The sequence below is a fragment of the Acanthisitta chloris genome, unplaced genomic scaffold (assembly GCF_000695815.1).
Source record: "Acanthisitta chloris isolate BGI_N310 unplaced genomic scaffold, ASM69581v1 scaffold24717, whole genome shotgun sequence".
Taxonomy (NCBI): domain Eukaryota; kingdom Metazoa; phylum Chordata; class Aves; order Passeriformes; family Acanthisittidae; genus Acanthisitta; species Acanthisitta chloris.
Window position 1 is genome coordinate 9,122 of NW_008681456.1, and position 21,349 is coordinate 30,470.

Here is a 21,349-nt window from a genome sequence, read left to right on the forward strand (position 1 = left end):
TCCTTTTAGGATTGAAATGTCAGCAAGTCAAACCTCTGTGTCACTCCTGGCACCACCATCAAAAGGATGGGTTTGGTGCTGCCCTTCCTCTCCCTGCTTTGACAGCAGAAGTGTTTTGCAGCAGTGTAGTAATCTGAATCATAAAACTCTCTCAGTTAGCACTGTCCTCCCTCTTCCTTCCAGCCTTGTTTAATTTTAACCTTGAGCTAGTTGAATAAAGGCTTGGTTTTGTACAAAGAGGGCACACAAGGGGGTGTGCTTGAGGGAAATTAAAAAGCTGGTGAATGTGAATGTAAAACTTTGTATAAAAGCCAAGTCAGACCTTTAGGGCAGTGCTGAAGCTGCACATTTTAGCTTGAGTGTGAAACAATAAAGCGTCTTAAGTGAAAACGGATGCAAAGTCATGAATTGAAAAAGAGCAGTGGGTAAAACTCAAGCTGTGATTGTCACAGAGCCACAGCTGCTGACACATTGGTCAGGAGCTGATGTGTGATGTGGTTGACTTGTGTATGACTGTCCCCAACAAATTTCAGCTGGCTTTTAATTTGAGGCAGAGAATTGTGTTAATTTGTGTACTAATTTTGTCCTGGACTAATAGTTTCTCTCACATGAGTGACAAGTCACACTCATTAGCTCATTTGCATGGGCAGCTCAGACTGTGTCATGATCATCTTTATGCCTTGAGGAAGTCCTGTCAGCACCTAGAGCAGCATCAGAGTGAGTTGCTGCGTCAGCATTGCTTTTCTCGGGACTTATGTGAGCATCTCTTCTGGGACAAATGGATTCAGTGTGTTTGGTGTGAACTGTCACTGCTGCACTGTGCTCCCTACAGCACTGTGGCTGTGCAGGTCTCAGGCTGTAGCTGTTGCCAACTGCCTTCGTGGAGGTGGCAGCTCTGGTCTGGCACAGTTTACCCAGCAAGCTGGTAGGGGCAGTCATGGGTCCCTTTGGAGGAAGGGAAAATAAAGTCAGGATTTTTCCAGATGTTGATTTCCTGTTCATAATGCTAAAACACAACCTCAGGTCATGCTCTGCTGTTAGTATGTAGGGTGTAATCCTTGCTGGTTTGCCCGTTTTCTTCTCAGAGGAGCTTCTTCACTCTGTTGGTAGGAGGTTTTCTTAATCATGGCTCTTGGGTAGCTCAAGTCTTAGAACTCAGGAATCCCATTTTTCAAGAGGGCAAAAATACCTGGTAGGAAGATTATATTCAAGCATGGTGAAACTGAGAGTGGTGACTCAAAACCAAGTCCTTTCAGTCTCTTGGCTTTGGTGACAAAATGATGGCTTTGTGCTGACCTTTGGTACTGCATCAGGATCAAAATGTTTCTTTAACCTCTCTCTGCTCTCTAGTTTATGAAATGACAGGATTTCCTGCTTGTCCATAATTCCAATCTGTGTCTGCTTTATTTAAAGCTCCTTCAGACTGCAAGAAGGAAACCAGTTGTAACAAACTTCTGCTAAATTGGTGCTTCATTCCTGAAATTATTCTGGGCTGCCTTGGTCTTTGCCACCCTTGGACTTGCAGTGGCAGAAAGGAAGTATTTTTGCTGAGTGGTCACTCTGGGTCACAGTGCAGGGAATCTGTGCAGGCTGCAGATAGGAGACATTTGGCTCAGCTGAGCCAGCTGGAGCACAGGGCTGGATTTGTTGCCTCAAGAACATGAGGCTGCTGCCTGGTCATTCTAGCTGTGCTCACAGCACAAAGCCCTGGAATACAGACAGTGGGTTTGGGGGTGTCTCTGACCAGAGGAAAGAGAATCTGCTGCTGGAACATTTTATTGAGTGACTGTTCTCTATGAAAAGGTGTGGAAGTTAGATATTGAGTTATACAGGAACACTGACAGTGGAAATTTATCTTGGAATAGCTTTGAATATATAAACAAGGCAAAAAATCTTTTAAACCAAGCCATCGTTCAGATTATGTGTACATCGTGTACTTCAGGAAAAGTGCTGCACAAATATTTCAGACATTTTTGACATGCTGGACATTTTTTATACTCCCACCTGTAAAACTGCAATCTTTCCAATCACAGAATTCACAGGGTGCCCAGAAGGCATAGAATAGTTCTTCTATATCTAAAAGTGTAACAATATTGAATGTTTATATTATTGGATAGTCTGGTGGTTAAAAGAGAGATCCCATTGCAACAAGAAACTGAGACTCTTGCCTTTTAATTTTTCCCTCCCTGTTTGTACATGTGATATATGACTTTAAAACTACATTAACTTAGTTTAGCATGATGGCAAGCATGGCAATTTTGTGGAAGAGGTTAGGATTATTGCATATTTTAGGGGAGATAAAGGAAATGTTCTCTACACAGTTTACAGGTGTGGCTTTGGAGGTTTAGCCTCACTTTCTGAGGTATTGGCTGAGCCAGCCAGAGATTTTCTCTTCCCATACCTTTGTAGCACTGACAGCTTCAACAAGTTTGTCAGGAAGGCAGGGACAGGTAGAGGGGGAAATGCTCTGCTAATTCCTACGGTGAAGGGGAGACTGCAGTGCTTATTGCACATCAGAAAATCCCCTGAGGTGCATATCCCAAGATCAGAAATCGCAGGAAGGCAGAATCACAGTGTTTGCTGTTCCCCAGACCACTGGTTTGTTTAACAGTGTGGCTATTTGCTATGAGCTAATATCAGGATGACATAATGGGGTGAAAGAGTGGTGAAGTAGCCAAAAGTGTGCAATAGGTAAGTTTGCTGTGTGACATCTGCCATATGTGAGTTGCCAAAACATTATTTCTAACTGATGTCAGTGCTGGATTAACTCACTGGTCATTTTCTTCTTTTTTTTTTCTGTCACATCCGAGGGTTTTTAAAGCAGCAGAAACATCATGTTTGTGGCTGTTGGGGAAACTGGGATGACATGATTGTACTGCTGTGGTTGGCTGTGACAGTGCTGACATTGTTCCTCGTATGTGTGTTGCAGTAACATGTCTGACGCGCTGGCCAACGCCGTGTGCGAGCGCTGCCAGGCACGTTTCGACCCCGCCGAGCGCATTGTCAACAGCAACGGGGAACTCTACCACGAGAACTGCTTCGTCTGCGCACAGTGCTTCCGGCAGTTCCCAGACGGGCTCTTCTATGAGGTGAGAACGTGTGTAAGAGGGGCATAGAAACCACTCCAAGATCATCAAGTCCAACCCTACCGTGGTCACTAGACCATGGCACTAAGTGCCACATCCAGTCTCAGCTTGAAAACCTCCAGGGATGGTGAATCCATCCCCTCCCTGGGCAGCACATTCCAATGCCTGATCACTCTCTCACAGAAAAATCTCTTCCTAAGATCCAACCTAACCCTCCCCTGGCAGAGCTTGAGTCTGTGCCCTCTTGTCCTGCTGCTGGTTGCCTGGGAGAAGAGACCAACCCCCACCTGACTCCAACCTCCTGTCAGGGAGTTGCAGAGGGTGATAAGGTCTCCCCTGAGCCTCCTCTTCTCCAGGCTGAACACCCCCAGCTCCCTCAGCCTCTCCTCATGGCACTTGTGCTCCAGTCACTTCACCAGCCTCGTTGCTCTTCTCTGGACCTGCTCCAGCACCTCAATGTCCCTCCTGAGCTGAGGGGCCAGAACTGAGCACAGGATTCAAGGTGTGGCCTCACCAGCGCCAGGTCCAGGGGCCCTAAACCTTTGTTGTTATCTTTTTGAGAAGCTTCCAACTTAATTTCCCTTTTTTTCCCCTCTCTCATACTCCATCCTGTGCACCAGGGACAACACAAGCTGTGTGCTTGCTCTTTGAGTAAGAGGCGTTTCAAAAAGAAAATAGGAAGTGTTTCTCAGTCATCATAGAATCACAGAATGGTTTGGGTCAAAGTGACCTTAAAGGTCATCTAGTTCCACCCCCTGCCCTGGCAGGGACACCTCCCCCTGGACCAGGGTGCTCCAAGCCCTGTCCAACCTGCCCTTGATACTTCATTACACATAAGTGGTTTTTTGTCTTTATTTTTAGACATTTTATACTAAACCTTTCTAGCTGGAGAACTGAAATAGTGAGCCCACTGAAAAATTAGGTTGAAACATTTTTATAGAACATACATGAGCACATCACATTATTTGAAACATGCTGCATTCTTATTTTGATGAGAGTTTGAGCCTTGTGTAGGAGGAGTAGTTCTGAACATAACCAAAGATGAAATTAAAGGCAACTATAGGCAAAGGAATTTGGTGTGCTTCAAGATTTTTACTGTCTTGTAGCAGCATTGCTATTCATTTACCTGTTTGCTGCACAGATTCACCACAAGGAAATACCCGTAGGAGTTCAAAATGGGGATGAGGGGCTACCACTGACCTTGGCTAAATGTCCATTCCAATGCAAAATCATGCTGAACTGTTGAGATGTAGGAGTGGTTCAGTTTTTCATGAGGGCTCCTTCTGTCTCATTTTGTTTGCAGTTTGAAGGTCGGAAGTACTGTGAGCATGACTTTCAGATGCTGTTTGCTCCTTGCTGCGGGGAATGTGGTAAGATGTGGCACAGGTCAGCTCCATGGGGTAACAGCTACAGGGGTGTGCAAACCTCCCACCATTGCCATGACAGTCCTGGGCTGGGATTGCTGAGGTCATTTGAAGGAGCAGTAGCCCTGGAGGGAAACAAAGCACAATAGCAGCAGTGATTTTGGAGTATCCTGGTTGTGGGAATAATTGGGGTTTCTCCAAAGTTAGACTGTGATGGTTCTTGTGGAATTAAAGTGGATGGTCTATGAAGGGAAGTAGATTTGGATAAGGCTGTTCTCTGCGTGCATCTCAAGGTGTTTCTTTCCTCTTGCAGGGGAGTTCATTATTGGGCGTGTGATCAAGGCAATGAACAACAACTGGCACCCCGAATGTTTCCGCTGTGAGCTCTGCGATGTCACCTTGGCTGACCTGGGCTTTGTGAAGAATGCTGGCAGGTAGGGCAGGACAGGAGCTCGGGAAGTCTTCTCAGTGTGTTACTGATGCAGCGTGGTCAGGTGGTCGTACACTGAGAGGCAAAGCTTGGAAAGGTACAGAAGAAGCTTTAAGGAATAACCTGTTAGATGGGAAATGGAGTGAAGGTCATGGTTCTTCATCCAATGAAACACACAGAAACTCAGATTTTAGCAGCCAGTGGGTAGGTTCTGGAAAACACAGGGATTTCAGGCAGAGGCTGGATACTAAGTGAGAAAAAGGGATTCTGTGACCCTGGGCAGGCTGTTCATCAAGTTAAGCTGCAGAACAGGAAATCGAGATGTAGCAAAAGGCCAAGAGACGGACACAGTGATTATAGCAAAGTCTGTTCAACATGTGATTCCCCTGGTCTGCAGAAATCATTCATTTTATGTACAGAAATGGAAAAATGAGTCCTAGAGGTCAATTAATGCATTTAATTAAGAAGTAAGAAGTAAAAGAACAAAAGCTTGTATAAAAGCATACCATGACTAGAAAATAAAGCAGTCTAGCAGTTAGCAGAGTGGAACACAATTCAGAGCTGACATCAGGCCTTCATACATCACGAGCAAAGCTTAGTAGTTCCTAAGTTTATATTTTCACTAACTAAATGGTGAAGAAGGGAAGGAAAGGTTATATGCTTGTACCCTGTTCAGCTGGGAGCCTGCTCAACTCCCTCTTCTCTTCCACCCTGCGTGCAACTTCTGTGCTTTAGTTATTGGACCTGGGTGTAATTGATTTTCTTTTGACACCTGAAGTGTTAGAGTGAGCTGTTGTGGTAGCCCTCATGGTGTTTTGGGAAAGCAGCCAGGACTGGAGGACAGAAGACGGCGTGAAGACCTCAGAGCAACTTTTGAATTTCTGAAGGGCCTACAAGGAGCTGGAGAGGGCCTCATTGTTAGGAACTGCAGTGATAGGACAAGGGGTAATGAGTTCAAAATGAAGGAGGGAAAGTCTAGGTTGGATGTGTGAAAAAAGTTTTTTACTCTAAGGGTGGTGAGACACTGGCACAGGTTGCCCAGGGATGTGGTGTCTGCCCTGACCCTGGTGGTGTTCACAGCCAGGCTGGATGAGCCTTGAGCAACCTGATCTAGTGAGGTGTCGTCCCTGCCCATGGCAGGGGATTGGGACTAGATGATCTGTAAGGTCAGTGAGACTAAAGATAATACCTACTTTATCCATAGTGAAGGAAAAGTCTTGCTAAATAAGTCACAACAAAGCATTGTAAAACATCATAAAAGACAGGAATCTCTTCTGGACACAGCAGACTTCTTTATACACTTACTTTCTTCACTTCTGCCATCTGGGTTCATAATTTTACAACTGAGTATGTAGCAAAGGTGAAATGCTGTATTCCCAACAGCCGTTTTCCACTGCTCAGTTAGAGGATTATCCAGATACCTGGGCTTTACAGAGAACTGCATAACAGAGGCAGTGTACTAAATTTTGTCCAACTGCTGTGTGCAGCTTTGGGGCAATGGCAGAGGGCAGATAGAGAAGGTAGTGAGAAGTTCAGTGCTTGTCTCCAGCTCTGAATGCTGGGAAGAAGTGAAAAAGAAAAAAAAAAAGCAGCTAAGTCCTATCTTAATTCCAGTCCAGGCTGGACAGTGCAACAATTTGGTCTGTCTGTTCTTGTCACCATTTAGTACCAATTTTCTGTCCGCTATGTATAAATGCTTTGAATTCTGCTACTTGAACAAGATGTGCAAGTGTGTTGTTTTTTCATCAGGCAGATCTATCACAGAGTGGCTTTGCTGCTGGCACAGTAAAACACTGTAAGCTGTATGCGTTGTGCAGAGGAAGAGACATCACTGAGAGCTTTGGGAATGAAATTCTTTATTAGAAGGAAAGGTCCATTTGCCTCTTTGCCCCTTCCTAAGTGCTCAGCCCTCTGTTTCGCCTCTTGGAAATAGTAGAACTGTCCTTCTGTTTACAGTTCCAGTAAGACAGGAGCATGTGATCTCTGTTGTCACAGGGATTCTTGCTAACTGAATTCCTATAAAAGCAACAAAACTTTCCTTCTCAGGATGAGTTTGCCCCGGGGTGGACTGTCTCACTGCATATTTGTGCTCTCAGCTGATTTTGGGGGAACATTCTGAAGTCAAAGCAGTGATGAGAGTCATGTTCACAGTTCAGATTTAGCACTTAGTGAGCTCTCGTTTGTCTTACCCTCATATGTTTGAGGCAGCATTACAGTCTTTTTAATACAGAAGAGATTGCACAGAGCCTCCCGGAACTTCTCGGCGACAAAGAAGTACATGACGGGGTCGAAGGCGCCGTTGAGGCTGGTGAGGCAGGAGGTGATGCGGTTGCTCAGGGCCAGGACACGCTGAGTCTCACAGGATGTCTTGGTCCCGTTGTAATGCAGAATGTAAATGTAGCGATTGACGTGATAAGGTACAAAGCAAATCAGAAAGATCATCAGGACCAGGATGATCATTTTGATGGCTTTTTCCTTGAGGTGCTTCTCCACTCTGTTCCCACTCCGCAGGCTGCGGATGATGAGTAAGTAGCAAGTCACTGTGGTAACGAAGGGGAAGGTGAATGCCACTGCTAAGGACACGAGGGCATGACGTGAGGCCTTCTCCCTGTAGAGCTGCAGGCAGACAGTTGTGTTTCTCATCTGGACTGTCTGCACGCTGAGCAGCAGCGGTGCCATTGCCACCCCAACGATGACCCACAGAAAGGCACACGCCGTGTGGGCGTAGCGAGGCCTGCGGAGCTTGATGGACTTCACAGGGTGCACGATGGCTAGGAAACGGTCCACGCTGATACACATGAGGAAGTAGATGCTGGCATACATATTGAGGTAAAAAAGGAAGCCAGTGAGCCTGCATGGCATCTCACCAAATGGCCAGTGATTACCAGAGAAATGGTACACCAGCCGCGTGGGAAGGACCAGCACAAAGGACAGGTCAGCCACAGCAAGGTGCATCAGGAAGATGTTGGCAGGTGTGTCTGACTTCTGGTCCCGGATGAAGAGCCAGAGAGCCAGGGCATTGCCAGCAAAAGCCAGGATGAAGTCCAGGAAGTAGAAAGTGGCAAAAAGGATGTTCTCGAGGTGTGTCTCTTTGCCACATTGCTCTGACATTTCCCAAGCAAAATTTGATTGATTTGAGCAATTGAAGAGTAGGCTGGAATCTCCTGGGCCATTCATTTTCCACCACTGTTTTGATGAAAAAAATCCCCAAACACCTGAAAGAATTGAGACAGTTTATTACAAAAGAGCCTGGGTTTGTGGAAAAAGCAAACAAGCAAAGTCAACAAAACACCAAAAAACCACACATGAAAGCCAATGGCATCTCCTGTTTTCTAATGTTGGTATTTAATATGACAGGTCAGTCTGAGTTTAAATCCTTACATGAAAATTCTGAATACTACTTGCTTGACTGGATTTTTCAGACCACTAGTTCCTGTGGGAGTAACCTCTATAAAGAGCTGACTAGCTGGTGATGGTCTTGCCTCCACCCTGTGCTGAGATCAGTTCTGTCAGTGAGATGCTTGTGTGTCTGGTTAACAGAAGAGTGGAAGTGGGTTCTGTTTGTCTGGCTAGAAGATATTTGCTGTTTTATTTTGAAGCCTGATTCAGGACTGAGGAGCTCCTAATGAGACAGCTTTTCTGAGCATAGGTGTCTGTTGTAAGGTGACCTCACTTAGAATATATGTCTTCTTCCTAGAAGAGGTAGACAGGTCAGATATTGCTATTATGAAAAAACTCCACAGGGTTCCTGAAAATCTTTGAGGATTATTCTAGTCTAAAGTCCTGTATTCAAGGCAAATGCACCTAGTTCATATACAGGGAGAACTTTTCAGTGGGTAGCAACATCTCGTTTGACTGCAAAAAGCACTGAGTTGACTCAGAAAAGATTTTTAGTATTGCCCATGCTGTCAGTCACTTGTCCAAGTTTCATCCTTCTCTGCAGCTTTCATCCCCCAACATAACTCTCTTCCTTGCACAAAAGTCTGAAGTCCACTGTAGTTTATGCAGGGCCTTTTTCAAGTAGCAGCTTAGTAAAACTGAGCTTAGCTTTGCCAGTTTCAGTTGCCTGCAGGGTCCTGAGCAGCAGCAACACAAAGTAAGATTTTCAGGCTCCTACCCACAGCTCTTTATCCATTGCTCATCTGTGGGTATATGTGGCAGGGAAATGCAGTCTGGAATTCAGCACACTCTGTGTCTGGGGTTCCTTAGAGGTGTTACAGTATGTGCAGCAGTATCTTTGCTGTGCTTACTACTGCATCATGTACTGATTCACCATTTCTCCACAATATTCAATACATCTCTAAATAAATCAGTTTTCCTCCACTGAGATTCAGATCTGAAGATGATTGCTGTCATTGCTAGGCAAAATTTTTAGTCTCAGGCAGAAACTGTGCTGTGTGCTGAAAAATGCCATCATCAGACATTATGCAGTGCATCCAGCCTCCCAAAGAGCTCATTGTTCATGTGTCTAAAACTTTTGGTGGATAGTTGAGAAACTGAAAATGGATTAAGGACAGACCAATACATCAGAAAGCAAAATTCCAAGGTAATTAGCATCTTCTGTTTGACAGTGTCACTTTCAGGTGAAGAGAAAACTACAGTAGCTAGAGATTAATGTGTTGGACCAATTCTGTTTAGTCCACAGCTGAAGAGACAAAAATCAACAGAAGGGAAACTGAATGAAATTCAGAAACTGAAATTGCTTCCCGTGGCCACAGAGGGCCTTTCTCCCTTCATGCACTGCATGGGTGCTCTGCATGTTTATGGCACAAGAAAGGCTCTGGGTTTGAGTCTAAATAACAAATTACTGTCTTGTCATGACTTGCATTTGCAATTGCATCTGGCAGGAAGATTGTACAGCCCTTTTGTCCCAGGGACATTGTGTCTATAAAAATATATGCGAGTATATATCTGAGTATATCCCAGCAAGCAGTAAGTGCTGGGCTGGAGCTGCTGAAAAGGCAAGAGTTGTCTAGTGGAACAGACTGGGATGTGTCTTACTGGTAATGATTTAAATCAGTTCAGGAAGCAAAGCAGTAACCAGAGTTTTCTCTGTTTGCAAGCTTTTTCGTTGTCTGATTAGAAATCAGAAAAGGAAAGTGCTCCTTATTCTAATGTGGCTTATGTTTTTAATTAGAAGGAAATTTTAATAAAAGATTTGTTTATTTTTCCTTTTTTTTCAACAGCAGGTTAGGAACAAAGCTGGCACAACACTGGAATTACTTGCTGAGCTTATTGTTAGAATGTATGTATGTTTTCAACAAAATGCTACAGCTTTACAAAAGTAGTAATTCTCTCCCTGTTACTGGCTGTTCCACTTCTATTTTGCCTGGTTTTATCCTATCAGTTTGAACTAAATGTGGTCAATATTCTTTTTTTTTCTCCTTCCTTTTTTGTTTGTTGTGCTCACAAAAAAAGCACTCAGAGTCCTGGCAAGCTTGTTGTGCCAGTCTGTATGAATGCTCAGAGCAAACTAGAAACCTTCCTAAATGACCTAGAATGTGTAGTTCATGCTAAGCTATATAGTGCAAGAGGCTTTGAGTCCAGAGACAGAAAACTCCTTCAGTAGTGTGGCTCATTATCCGATAATTTCCACTTGGATTGCGCTCTTGGTGTTGGGAGAATATTTGGTGATTTATGTGCTGCTGAACAGAGCACTGTTGTGGGGTGAGCTGTTATCCCAGGCCTCCCAGGGCTGAGCTGTGAGGGATGGCACTGCCCATTTGAAATGCAGGCACACTGGCCATGTTTTATGCCCTGTTTCTGCTCTGTGCAGAAACAAGCAGTGTAGCAATCCACAGGGCTGTCACTGTAGCCACAGCCCCAGTACTCCTTCAGCGGATGTTCTGTCTGTCGTTAATGAAGCAATTAACTAGAACAGATCGTTAGTCTAATATAAGTTAGTTACGTGGCTAGGTTGGAGCTTTTCTTGTAGTGCTCACTACAGAAAAATTGAGCTATATGTTAGGGTTTGTTGTGGGTATCAGAAATTTCGGTTCTTGCTCTCAGCTGGAGCAGCTCTGCTTTGTGGAGTTTTATCTCGTCAAATAGGAATGTCTCCTGTCTTCTACTGAAAGTACTCTTCATAGAAATAGTCCACTTGGAACTGAAGGTATTCTCCTGAAAATCACTCTCTGCTGAGCCTGCCACCCTTCAGCTGAAATACTTGTTTCTTGTGAGCATCAAAGCACTGTCAGAGAGCACTGGGCATACCATACAACTGGCACAAATGGATATACATTGGGTACAAAACTTGTATGTTTTGAAGGAGGTGTGTAAAGAAAGGTGAGGAAATTATTCTTTGAAGTTCAAAAAAGTGCTGTCTATTCTTAGTTTCAAACATTTCCATTATATTAATCCACCTCTGTGTGTGTTTGTATATTTCTACCTTACTGGCACCAGCTAAAACTAATGCCATTAGGAAAGCTCCTAAAAAAAAGCTCCTAAAAACAAAGCTCCAAAAAAAAAGATCCCAAAGCTCCTGCTAACAGAAGTTTGTCTCTTACCTCTTCACAGTGCAGTCCTCTGGGTGGAGTATAGGGTCCTTTCAGGGAAAATCTCCAGGAACTCCTGACGACAGCAAACCAAATAGAAACAGCAACGGAGAAGAATCCCAAAGGAGTGCACAGTTGCAGAGTTGCTGAGGGTGGAGAGGGAAGTCCCTCTATATAGTGTCCTTCTCACTCTGATAGAGCATTATCAGCTCAGTCACACAACAGAGCAGGACAGAGGACACCCCAGCACTGAGGAGCAGTCTTCATCCCAGCTGAGCTCTTGGCACTGGGTTCGCTGCTGCTGGTATAGATATGAATATCCTGCATGAATATTCCAGTGTTCATGGTGCTGACTGAAAGCTGCTGCTGACCTCCCAGCCGTGAACACAGACTTCTTGGAGTCCCCTGATTATTTCAGGAGGGTGGAGAGAGGCATTGTTTGGGGGAAATCTAGTATTAATAGACACAACAGGACATTTCAGAATGGGATAATTCCATAATGGTGGGAGAGGGAGAGGGGAGGCTGCTATGGTAACAGCTTAGCCTGTCCAACACTTCCCTTTGCTTGCAGTTGAGGAGGGTGTATGGAAGGGCAGGGAGGGTTTGGGAGTGGGGAGGGGGTTGATAATGGTTTATCAGTGCAAGTGGCTGAAGGCATCTCATTCAGCTGAATGAGAGGGGTCCCTTTCAGGACACTTGCTTCGGGGTCCCCATGTCCTGCCCTGTATAATTGCTCTGCGTTTGACAGTGCCGAATAAAATTGATGCCTTTATGCTGAGATGAGCACAGCTGCATGTTTCCTTATAATGGGGGGCTGTCTGCTTTTGCTGGGCTCTGTCTGGGCAGGCAGGACTTAAGCCCTGGACAGAGACACTTGCTGACAGGAGGACTCAGATTTGGAGAGAATAATAATGATACTTAGCACTTAGACAGGCGCCTGCCAGCGGAGGGTCATAAATGTTTGAGGTCACACAACAACATCTGTGTTGTATTCTCGTCCCCATTTTACAGATCTGAGGGTGATTCATCCCAGCAGAAATTTGGAAGGGGCCCTGCGAAGGACCCACTGCTTCAGCCATAAATCTGCCCTTTTCATTTGAGCTTTTCCTTTTGTCTGGGGTCTGCTGAGAATGACCTGTGAATCTGTTTGACATAGTGGTGCAGGGAAAGGAATTAAGCAGGCTTGTTAGTTTGGGGGTGAAGCAGCCCACAGAAGTCATTCCTCTGTCATTTTGTCATAAATTCTTCCTAGCCTGCAGCATTGCAGGCAAGTAACCTGAATAGCTGCTCCTCAGAGCTTCTAAATATTGGGATAAAACATGTGGTTCCATCAGCCTTGACACAAGGTTTTATGCCTTTGCCTGGGCTTTACTACCTGTTTAGTCTGACCTCAGAAAACACTTCTGTTACATGAAGCGCGTCTTACAGTTTGGACTGTATGTTGTTTTAGGAGAGAATTTTTGAATGTTCTGTTTTCTTTACTTTGTTCACCCAGGCATCTGTGCAGGCCGTGCCATAACCGGGAAAAAGCTAAGGGCCTGGGCAAGTACATCTGTCAGAAGTGCCACTTGATAATTGATGAGCAGCCTCTGATGTTTAGGAATGATTCCTACCATCCAGATCACTTCAACTGCACCCACTGTGGGTATGTTCTCATACTGTAAGCTCTGACAGAAAAGGAGGGAGCCAAACAGTTCAGTCAGCACTGCTGTCCTTTCCAGGGCCTAAACTTTGCTGCCTTCACATTGTTGAACAGTAAGAAATTGTGTGAGGAGAAATTTGGAAAGCCTACAGGAAATTTAGTTTGATTTGACCACTCAATGTTATTTTATTCTCAACTTGAATGATGCTCTTTTATACTGAAGATAAAAATAGTTCCTTGGTATGAACTTACCTGCAGGGCTGTGTGCAGATTGCAATAGTAATGTTGTCCAAAGAGAGCTGTTACCAGGCTATCCAAAATAGTTTCACTTGGAAGTCCTGGTTAGAGAAAAAAGGCACAGTCTGTTACCACACTGATACCTGTCTGACCTACACTATTTCCCATGAAGGCAGTAACTGGGGCTCAGCACTGCCCTAAAACAGGTAGCAATGCTGAAGAACAAAGTCAGTGGCTCAGTGCTGAGCGCTGCTAGGATGGTCCTTGTAACCTAACCTTTCCCTTTCAAAGGTGACACTGCATTGTTCCCTGTAGGTCCACCTTTTATTTCTGTGAGAGTGTCCATGATATTCCACATACGTTGTCAGGCAAACTGAGGAAGCCCTTTTAGAAAGATGAGTTGACAATAACTGTATTTCATTAGCTTAACTTAATGACTCTCCATTTGTAGCGTGAACGTTGCCTAAATACGTTAACTCTCAAGTTTAGACTTCCAAAACTTCATCTTGGGCATTAAAGAGCTTTGCTTGGTGTTGTTAATTGAGGGCCTTGTTTGTGTTTCAGGAAGGAGCTGACAGCCGAGGCACGGGAGCTGAAGGGGGAGCTGTACTGCCTACCCTGCCACGACAAGATGGGCATCCCCATCTGCGGGGCCTGCCGCAGGCCCATCGAGGGCCGCGTGGTCAACGCGCTGGGCAAGCAGTGGCATGTTGAGGTGAGGCCTCTCTGAGCCTCTGACTTCCTCCAGGAGCCAGGCTGGAAGAGGAATGGTGCTAGTTGGAAGCTGTAGACATTTCGGTGTTCTGTACTCCATGACTTCAGATAAAACCCAAGTTCTTGTTTCAGATTGTCACCTTTTGTGGGTGAATGAGTACAGCAGAGCTGTCAGGGTTCCTAAGAAAGCTGTGCTCTCACAGCTGTGATAATTTTAAAATGCCTGAGTTGCATGGTGAAGGTTCTTGCAGAATATGCTTCACTGAATAGCATTTACTTAACAATAAATCCACATATTTGCTGTGATGTACTTAGATATATCCTCCCCAGCCCCAGGTATGTCACAGTGCTGGGATTTGTACTGCAGCCAGAGCCAGTGCAATTCTTGCTCTTTAAGCCTTTTCAGCTTGTTGTTTCTGTACCTTTCAGCTGAGGCACCACAACTTGCCCTAAATGTTTTTTGTGAGTTAAGCCTCCTAAGGCTTGAACTGAGAGATGCTGCTGCTCATGTGAAGTGCATTCATACCAGCTGTGCTTTGTGTTCTTGTTTCTCTTCCCTGAACAAGCCTAGCAGTGTAGTCACAAGCTGAGGGCCCTTCCAGCAGGTCTTCTGCCTTTCTTTAACACCATTCTTGATTAGTATAGTAAACTAAATACCTCCTCTTTTCTTTCACGTCGATAAAGATTTTACTGTCTTGAGTTTCATTAAAGCATGAAGGGGTAACAGTTTTAAACTGACAGAGAGTAGATTTAGATTAGGTATTGGGAAGAAATTCTTCTCTGTGAGGGTGGTGAGGTACTGGCACAGGTTGCCCAGAGAAGCTGTGACTGCTCCATCCCTGGAGCAGCCTGGGCTAGTGGAAAGTGTCCCTGCCTATGGCAGAGGGGTTGGAACAAGATGATCTTTGCGGCTTCTTCCAACCCAGACTATCCTATGATTAAGTGTCACATACTGAGCCACAATTTGTAGCCATCGAAGTTTTTCCCCAGTGATGGAAAAGTCACTTTGCCTGTCACAGAATGTCATTTCTTCTTCTGCAGCATTTTGTTTGTGCCAAATGTGAGAAGCCATTCCTGGGGCACCGACACTATGAGAAAAAAGGACTGGCTTATTGTGAGACTCATTATAACCAGGTAAATTCTGCCATTGATGATGTAGGTACTTGCTCTGACATTAGCATTTCACATATGCAAACCTATGCAGATTTTGCCTAATCTGAATTTGTAGAGGCAATGCAATATTAAGAAATTGGATTGAAGAGGAGAAAATAGTTTTTCTTGATAGATGGAAACTGAGAACAGAATAGAAATGTCTTGGGGATATTGATTTTTCTTTGTGCTACTGACAGAAAAGAACCCTGGCCATGGATTGTGATTAAAATCCCTCTAATCCTACTTCTGAACTCCTTGTGCTGTCTCAAGCATTAGAAAAATATGTTTCAAAAGCCAATCAAACCCTATTTTTTTGGTATGGTCCTACTGAGCAACTATGAATTTGTTATTTTCTTCTGTCAGATAAAGTAGTCTCATTTTCTCATAAGAGCTAAGTGTTACTGTTTTGATAGTAGCTCTAGGTTTTATTTTGGTATTTATTTTTAAGCATCAGGAGATGTTTGTCTACAGTGAGCATCATACTGTACTGATCCTCTTCTCTCCAACTGCCACATGTACAGTACTTTAGGATCACTTAACAGTAGTAGAGTGTGAGACATCCACAAAAAAGGGTTTGTAGTGTTTAATGGTATGACATCCAAAGGAACATAGACTATTTGGCAAGTGTATGAGAAGTTATTCAGAAGATTTGGGGGCTACTGCAGTGTCTGGAAATTCTTTGATAGTTAGGATTTAATGTTCACACCAGCTGCATAATTTGGGGAGCATGAGTAGTCAGCAATACGAGTTCCTGTTCTTGTTTCTTTTTCTGTGCAGCTCTTTGGGGATGTCTGCTACAACTGCAGCCACGTGATAGAGGGAGATGGTAAGATTTGTTCTCTCCTTGGTTTGGGTTGCTGTCCTTGTTCCATTTGTTAGTGCAGCTGTTGCAGTCCCACAGTTGCAAGGCACCAGTGTTTGTTTTCACATCTGGCCTCATTTGAATTCAGATAATCCAGCAGTTTTCTTTTACTCTGTGCTTTTGCAGTGGTGTCAGCTCTAAACAAGGCCTGGTGTGTGAACTGCTTCTCCTGCTCCACCTGCAACATCAAGCTCACACTGAAGTAAGTCACTGTTTATATTTTGCACCATGTGAGACATTTGCCCCTAAGGCCTGGTATGAGCTTGGGGGAGCCATGAGCCAACACCTCTCTGAGGGGCAATACCCTTTTTCTGTGTGGGAGCAGGTGCTTATAATTCCACTGATTTCAGCAGTTAAAAGGGAGCTGGGACTCAGCATCCTCTCTGGTTTGTTTTCCTTCATTAATCTGTTCTGTAAGAAGGTTGGCTAAGAGGGGAACTCATTCAGCAGTACAGAGGGCAGGCTCTAAACTTCAAGGAACTGCCTGTCCCGAACAACCTGCAGCCTCTGTTTCTTCTCATCTAGATGGTCCTTTCAATGACAATATTTGCTGTTGCATGGACTATTCTCAAAATACAGTACTGTGCTAGTTACCTCAAATATGTAGAAGGAGGACAGGAAAAAAGCAATTGTAGATTTTTCCTTTGTCAGGTTCAAATCCTTACCCTGCAGTGCCTGGTATATGAAGGAGCTCTAACTCCTCACAAAGAGGAGCTTTGAAGTGAAACTTTCATTCTAGGATAACAGAATTATTATTCTGGACTGTTACATACAAATACATAGCACAATCTTGCTCCTTATTTAACCTAGGGATGCTAAAGACCCTGGTGAAAACCTAATCTCTGTACTTACGTCACCAGGCAAGGAAGTGTGATGTTGTGTCCATGCATATACACAAACAACAGCTTTTACCTGATGAATGGAGATTTGATTTAGTAAAACATATCATTTGCAAATACCATTTTAATGACTGTTCTTTGTGTTAAAGGAATAAATTTGTGGAGTTTGACATGAAGCCTGTGTGCAAGAAGTGCTATGAGAAATTCCCTTTGGAGCTGAAGAAACGCCTGAAGAAGCTGTCAGAACTTGCATCCAAGAAGGCCCATCCCAAAGCTCTAGAGTTAAACTCTGCTTAAACAGGTCTGTCAGTCAGTCTCTGACAGCACTCGTGCATCAGCTGCTGCTGCTCACTGCAGCTGTTGGTTACAGAGGCAATCACTAAGTGAAACCAAAGATAAGCAGTACTTTCCCCTGATTCTGGTAACGTCACTTGCATCCTGACTGTCCCTCTTCTGAAGCAATTAGCTGTTAACACTGGCAGAAAGAGGAGTATGATTTCGGCTTGAGCAGTTTACAGGCTGGTTATTAACTTGCTAATAACACATTTTGCCCTCGTGGAATTGTACACAGTCTTTCCTTCCTCTGCTGAACTGTAGTTCTCTCTCCATTTCTCTGTAGTCTAAGGAATTTGGAAACAGTGGTCAAGTGTAGGGGTGGAAGGAATGTCTGATTTGCTCTTTAAGACTTAAAGTATCAAAGTTTTTCTTCTTATTGTGGGTGAAGACACTTAATTTTCTAATATATAGGCAAACAGTCTGAAATTTGTCAGTCTTTGCTACATGCAAAATGTTCTGGTCTTTCTCCAGATTCCTAGTGAACATATGCAGATGCTGCACAGTCTGGTTTGCAGATTTACTGGGACAGCCTAGGAACCAATAGCTGTGGCATCTGCACTGCTCTCTTGTCTGGCTTAGGTCCAGTGCTAAGACAGCTGAAGAAGTTTGCTTTGCTGCTTCTCTGTTCACTACTAAGGGGATTTCAGCTGTCAAGGCCATGTCAGACTCCTCAGAATAGCTGGGCTCTCCTTGGGAAGGAGGTGGCTATGGGAAATGAAACATTTTGTTAGAACTGACCCTCTAATTTTCTCAGTTGTTCTTTACCACTACATGGCTACTAGAGCTTCTACTGGTCCACACAAAGCATGTCCTGTCTACTGGCACAGCTGGTATTTCTTGAGGCAGTGTGGCTGGAGCTTTGGTTACTCTTTGGCATGGTGAAATCAGATGGATACTATGCTACCAATTTAAGCACTTCGATTTCCCCATGCACACTTTGAAAGCTGAGGATGTGCTTGTTGCTTATGCTCCAGAGAGCCCAGTTATATGAAGGGGTTTCTGATGTTTACAGTTTGTAGCAAATATGGTCTCATGCAGAAAAACCCCGGAGTATTTTCCTCAGAGTATGCTTAAGCCTTAAGCATACTTCAAGAGAGGATCTCAGACATGAATCTGTACATCTCTAGCATATAGTCTTGCTCTGTAGTTTTGCTTGTCACCAGTGAAGTTTCACTTGTCCTGTTGTCTCTACTACTACAACCCAAGGTGCTGAGAAATTTACTGGGTTTGAACCTTCTCAATACTTCTCTAGGGGTGAGCCATCAGCAGTGCTGTCCCTGAGCCCACCTGCATGTTGTATAATCACAGTGAGCTTCTGAGTCCTCTGAAGGGTTCTCCTGTAGTTTCTTGTGCTGAACTAAGCTAAGCAGCCTGAAAACCCCTTTCCATGAACAGCTGTGAGACTGTGCCTGCCCTTTTGCGAGGCTGACAAGCACTAGAGGACTACTGTCCATTGCATGTCTACATCTTCCACAAAGTGGCTAGTTTAGTAGGTCCCATGAGCACAGCGACTGGGCCCAGGTACTACCCTGCAGTCCCATGCGAATTCACTAGGAAGAAGTTAGGTTCCTCAGTTCTTGTGTGTGTGAGCAGCAACTGGATTGGGGCAATAATCTACCTTGAAACTGTGTTACCACCCATGGAACTGCACCAGTCATGCCACAGCAGTGGAGAGAAATCCTGGTTCACTGTGTGGAGATCAGAATCCCACATGTGAGACCATCTCTTAGATCCTCACTGTCTTGGCTAACTCAGTTTCCTTCAGCTGCTTTGCTTTCTGTTGCCAGAGGTTACCATAAACTTTTAACTGGGTTATATTGTATCTACTAAAACACTAATGGAGGGAGAGGCCTGATTTTAACAGTAGAGCTCTGCCATCCTCTCCTGACCAATCTGCACTGTAGATTCCAGTAACAGTAGTTGCTTGAGTCACTGCTTTAGGAGAACATGTGGCTACTCACTGTTCTCTCACCAGCCTTAAAACAGTCTTTTAGTTAAGGGCACAAAGAGCAGCATGTCTCTTGCTGCAGCAGTAGTGTGTGGCCACTGCAAAGACCTGCCCTGTAGGCCTAGTGTTTGGCATTTTTATCACAGCATAAAACACAAGTACTGATCTAGGTGCAGCTCAGTATGTTATGCAGATTCTTCTCAGCATAAAGCATTCCAGTCTGCTCCTGTAATTCTAGTCTCAGGCCATGTCTAATGCTAAATCTGAGCGTGTGGGTATCCCCAGCTTCCTGGGAAGGTGCTGGAGGCACCCACAGCCACACACTCCTGGTAAATATGGAAGGACTATGTAACTAGCAGGCAATGGGTAATATTCTTTCTGTGGCCACTCTCAAGGTAAGCAATGGAAAATGCATGTGTGTGGAGGTGAATGGAATTACTTTTGTACTGCAGGCAGAGAGTTAGTGTGTGTTCTCACCTTGTCTCGTGTCAGAAAGTGAGGAGACCTAGTAAGCTTCAGAGTTCAAAGGAGAGTTGATGGAATTCCCTTTGATAAACTGTTCAGTTCTCTAGGACTTGGATTATGTCCTTATCTTCAGGAGATTTTGCAAAATTAGTGGAGGAAAAAAGTCATCATGATCCTGATCTCTGTGTTAGTGGAGGGTGATATTCTCTTAGTATCTCTTACATTATTAATTTTTCACAGTTATTTTCCTTACCCTCCTGCTGCCCATAGCCTGCTACGTGCAGAGTTACAGCAGTGAATATTGCTGACATACCTTTTGTGGGAGAATGGAGTTGAAGAAGTAGGAGAAATAACTATGAATAGTTTAAAAAATACATCTTCTACTTCGAGTCTACTTTTTAAAATCCAAGTAGAATATAGTGCAGACTTAGGAATCCTCCTTAGTGTGCTGCTAGCCTGACAGGTTTTGGTGGTTTCAGTAAATAAAGTCAGTGTGTCAGTCAAAAATAAGCTACATGCTGTTTTCCATTGCTATAAATAGACCTGTTGGCCAAATTCATCCTAGGTATCACACCACTGCAGAGTAGGTTTATATCAAAGTTGAACTTGGCTTAAAAGTCTACACCTACTAAAAGCTGTTGTCTCATTCTATACATTTATAGTTTGCATTCATATTTATACATAACTAAAATCACTAACATTCACTGAGTACACTTGAAACTGGGTTTGCTTTTAGAAAGCACAGTGTGTGAAGCTTGTTTGCATTCAGAGGGTATGCTAATCACTTGCAGTCTTCCTTTATGGCAACTAATCTGCTCTCTAGGGTTTTCATCCTGCTCTTTATTTTTGCAGCAGTCTGTGCAATGTTGGCAAATCCTGGTCAGCCTTGTGTACAGAGAGACTCTAGATGTCACAGGATTGTATTGGATGATATGACTGATGCTTTTCTCACAAGTGGTTGGATGCTGAGGGAATAGAGTGCAGGCAAACATGTATTGAACGTGGTTATACTAGTCTGTAAAGCACTGTTAAGTGCTGAGGGTGTCGTAGACTGAGCAAGAGAATTAGCAGCTCCCTGCCTTGGTTCAGGCCTTGATGAGCAGTGTGGGTTCTGCACCCTGCAGAGCTCCCACATTACCAGACATTGCTTCTGCTGTCTAACCAAAGCATGTGATTGTGGATTGAAATGCTGCAATACTGTACCCTTTTATGTTCCTGTAATAAAGTAAACTGTAAGACATTTTAAATCTTTGCACAAAAAAACCCCAAATGTAAACAAGTTGTGTAACCTACAGTTTAAAACATTTTCCTTTTGCAGTGCTGAGCCAGAGAGCATTACATACTCTGGGAACATTTTGGGTCTGTGCTGCATCTGTGGCAGTGATGAGGATGTGCAGGTGGTGATGGCTGATGAGGATGTGCAGAAAGGAGTGTCATCCTCTGTTGTACAGGTTGTGCTGTGTATATAACGAGGTGTGCTATGATCACTTACAGGCTGTAGTGGATGTTTGGTATGTTGAGGTTACATGGATCTGGAGCACATACTTTTCTTGGTAAAAAAAGACACTGTGGTTGGTTTTCTGCAGTATTTATTTAAAAACCAGGAACATTATAGTTTGGCTGCAAAATTTCTTTTTTTGTCCAGGTGAAGTACCGAACGTTTCTCGCTTAGAGCCAGTTAGATCAGACACAGGATGACAAAACCACTCCAAGTCTTTAGTTTCCAGCGTTTCCATTGCCAGCAATGGACATTACAGCAGGAGTGAGTAATTGCTTGCAA

At 44.1% G+C, this 21,349-nt stretch overlaps 2 protein-coding genes across 3 annotated transcripts; one reads left to right on the plus strand and one right to left on the minus strand.

The window, feature by feature from the left end:
* Positions 1-1,042: 1,042 nt before the first annotated feature.
* On the plus strand, positions 1,043-17,391 carry LIMS2 (LIM and senescent cell antigen-like domains 2). 2 transcript variants are annotated; one of them, XM_009078119.1, is made up of 10 exons: positions 1,043-1,073; positions 2,926-3,089; positions 4,390-4,456; positions 4,764-4,884; positions 12,870-13,019; positions 13,818-13,968; positions 15,009-15,101; positions 15,897-15,945; positions 16,108-16,183; positions 16,970-17,391. In XM_009078119.1, exons 2-10 carry the CDS (start codon positions 2,934-2,936, stop codon positions 17,115-17,117), a joined length of 1,011 nt encoding a protein of 336 aa, XP_009076367.1. In that variant the 5' UTR covers positions 1,043-1,073; positions 2,926-2,933; the 3' UTR covers positions 17,118-17,391. The 2 variants fall into 2 exon arrangements, with proteins under 2 accessions (XP_009076367.1, XP_009076368.1); XM_009078120.1 differs by lacking the exon at positions 1,043-1,073 and adding an exon at positions 2,758-2,774 and having other exon boundaries at positions 2,930-3,089.
* On the minus strand, positions 7,026-8,057 carry GPR17 (G protein-coupled receptor 17). The gene has a single exon (XM_009078118.1). It carries the CDS (start codon positions 8,055-8,057, stop codon positions 7,026-7,028), a length of 1,032 nt encoding a protein of 343 aa, XP_009076366.1.
* Positions 17,392-21,349: the final 3,958 nt, after the last annotated feature.

What these genes read in the sequence shown, in the direction of transcription:
- LIMS2 (XM_009078119.1), top strand. Translation starts at nt 2,934, where the DNA reads ATGTCTGACGCGCTGGCCAACGCCGTGTGCGAGCGCTGCCAGGCACGT. An exon ending in GCAAGCAGTGGCATGTTGAG is followed by an intron (nt 13,969 to 15,008) that starts GTGAGGCCTCTC and finishes CTTCTTCTGCAG; the next exon opens with CATTTTGTTTGTGCCAAATG. An exon ending in GTGAGACTCATTATAACCAG is followed by an intron (nt 15,102 to 15,896) that starts GTAAATTCTGCC and finishes TTTTCTGTGCAG; the next exon opens with CTCTTTGGGGATGTCTGCTA.
- GPR17 (XM_009078118.1), bottom strand. Translation starts at nt 8,057, where the DNA reads ATGAATGGCCCAGGAGATTCCAGCCTACTCTTCAATTGCTCAAATCAA.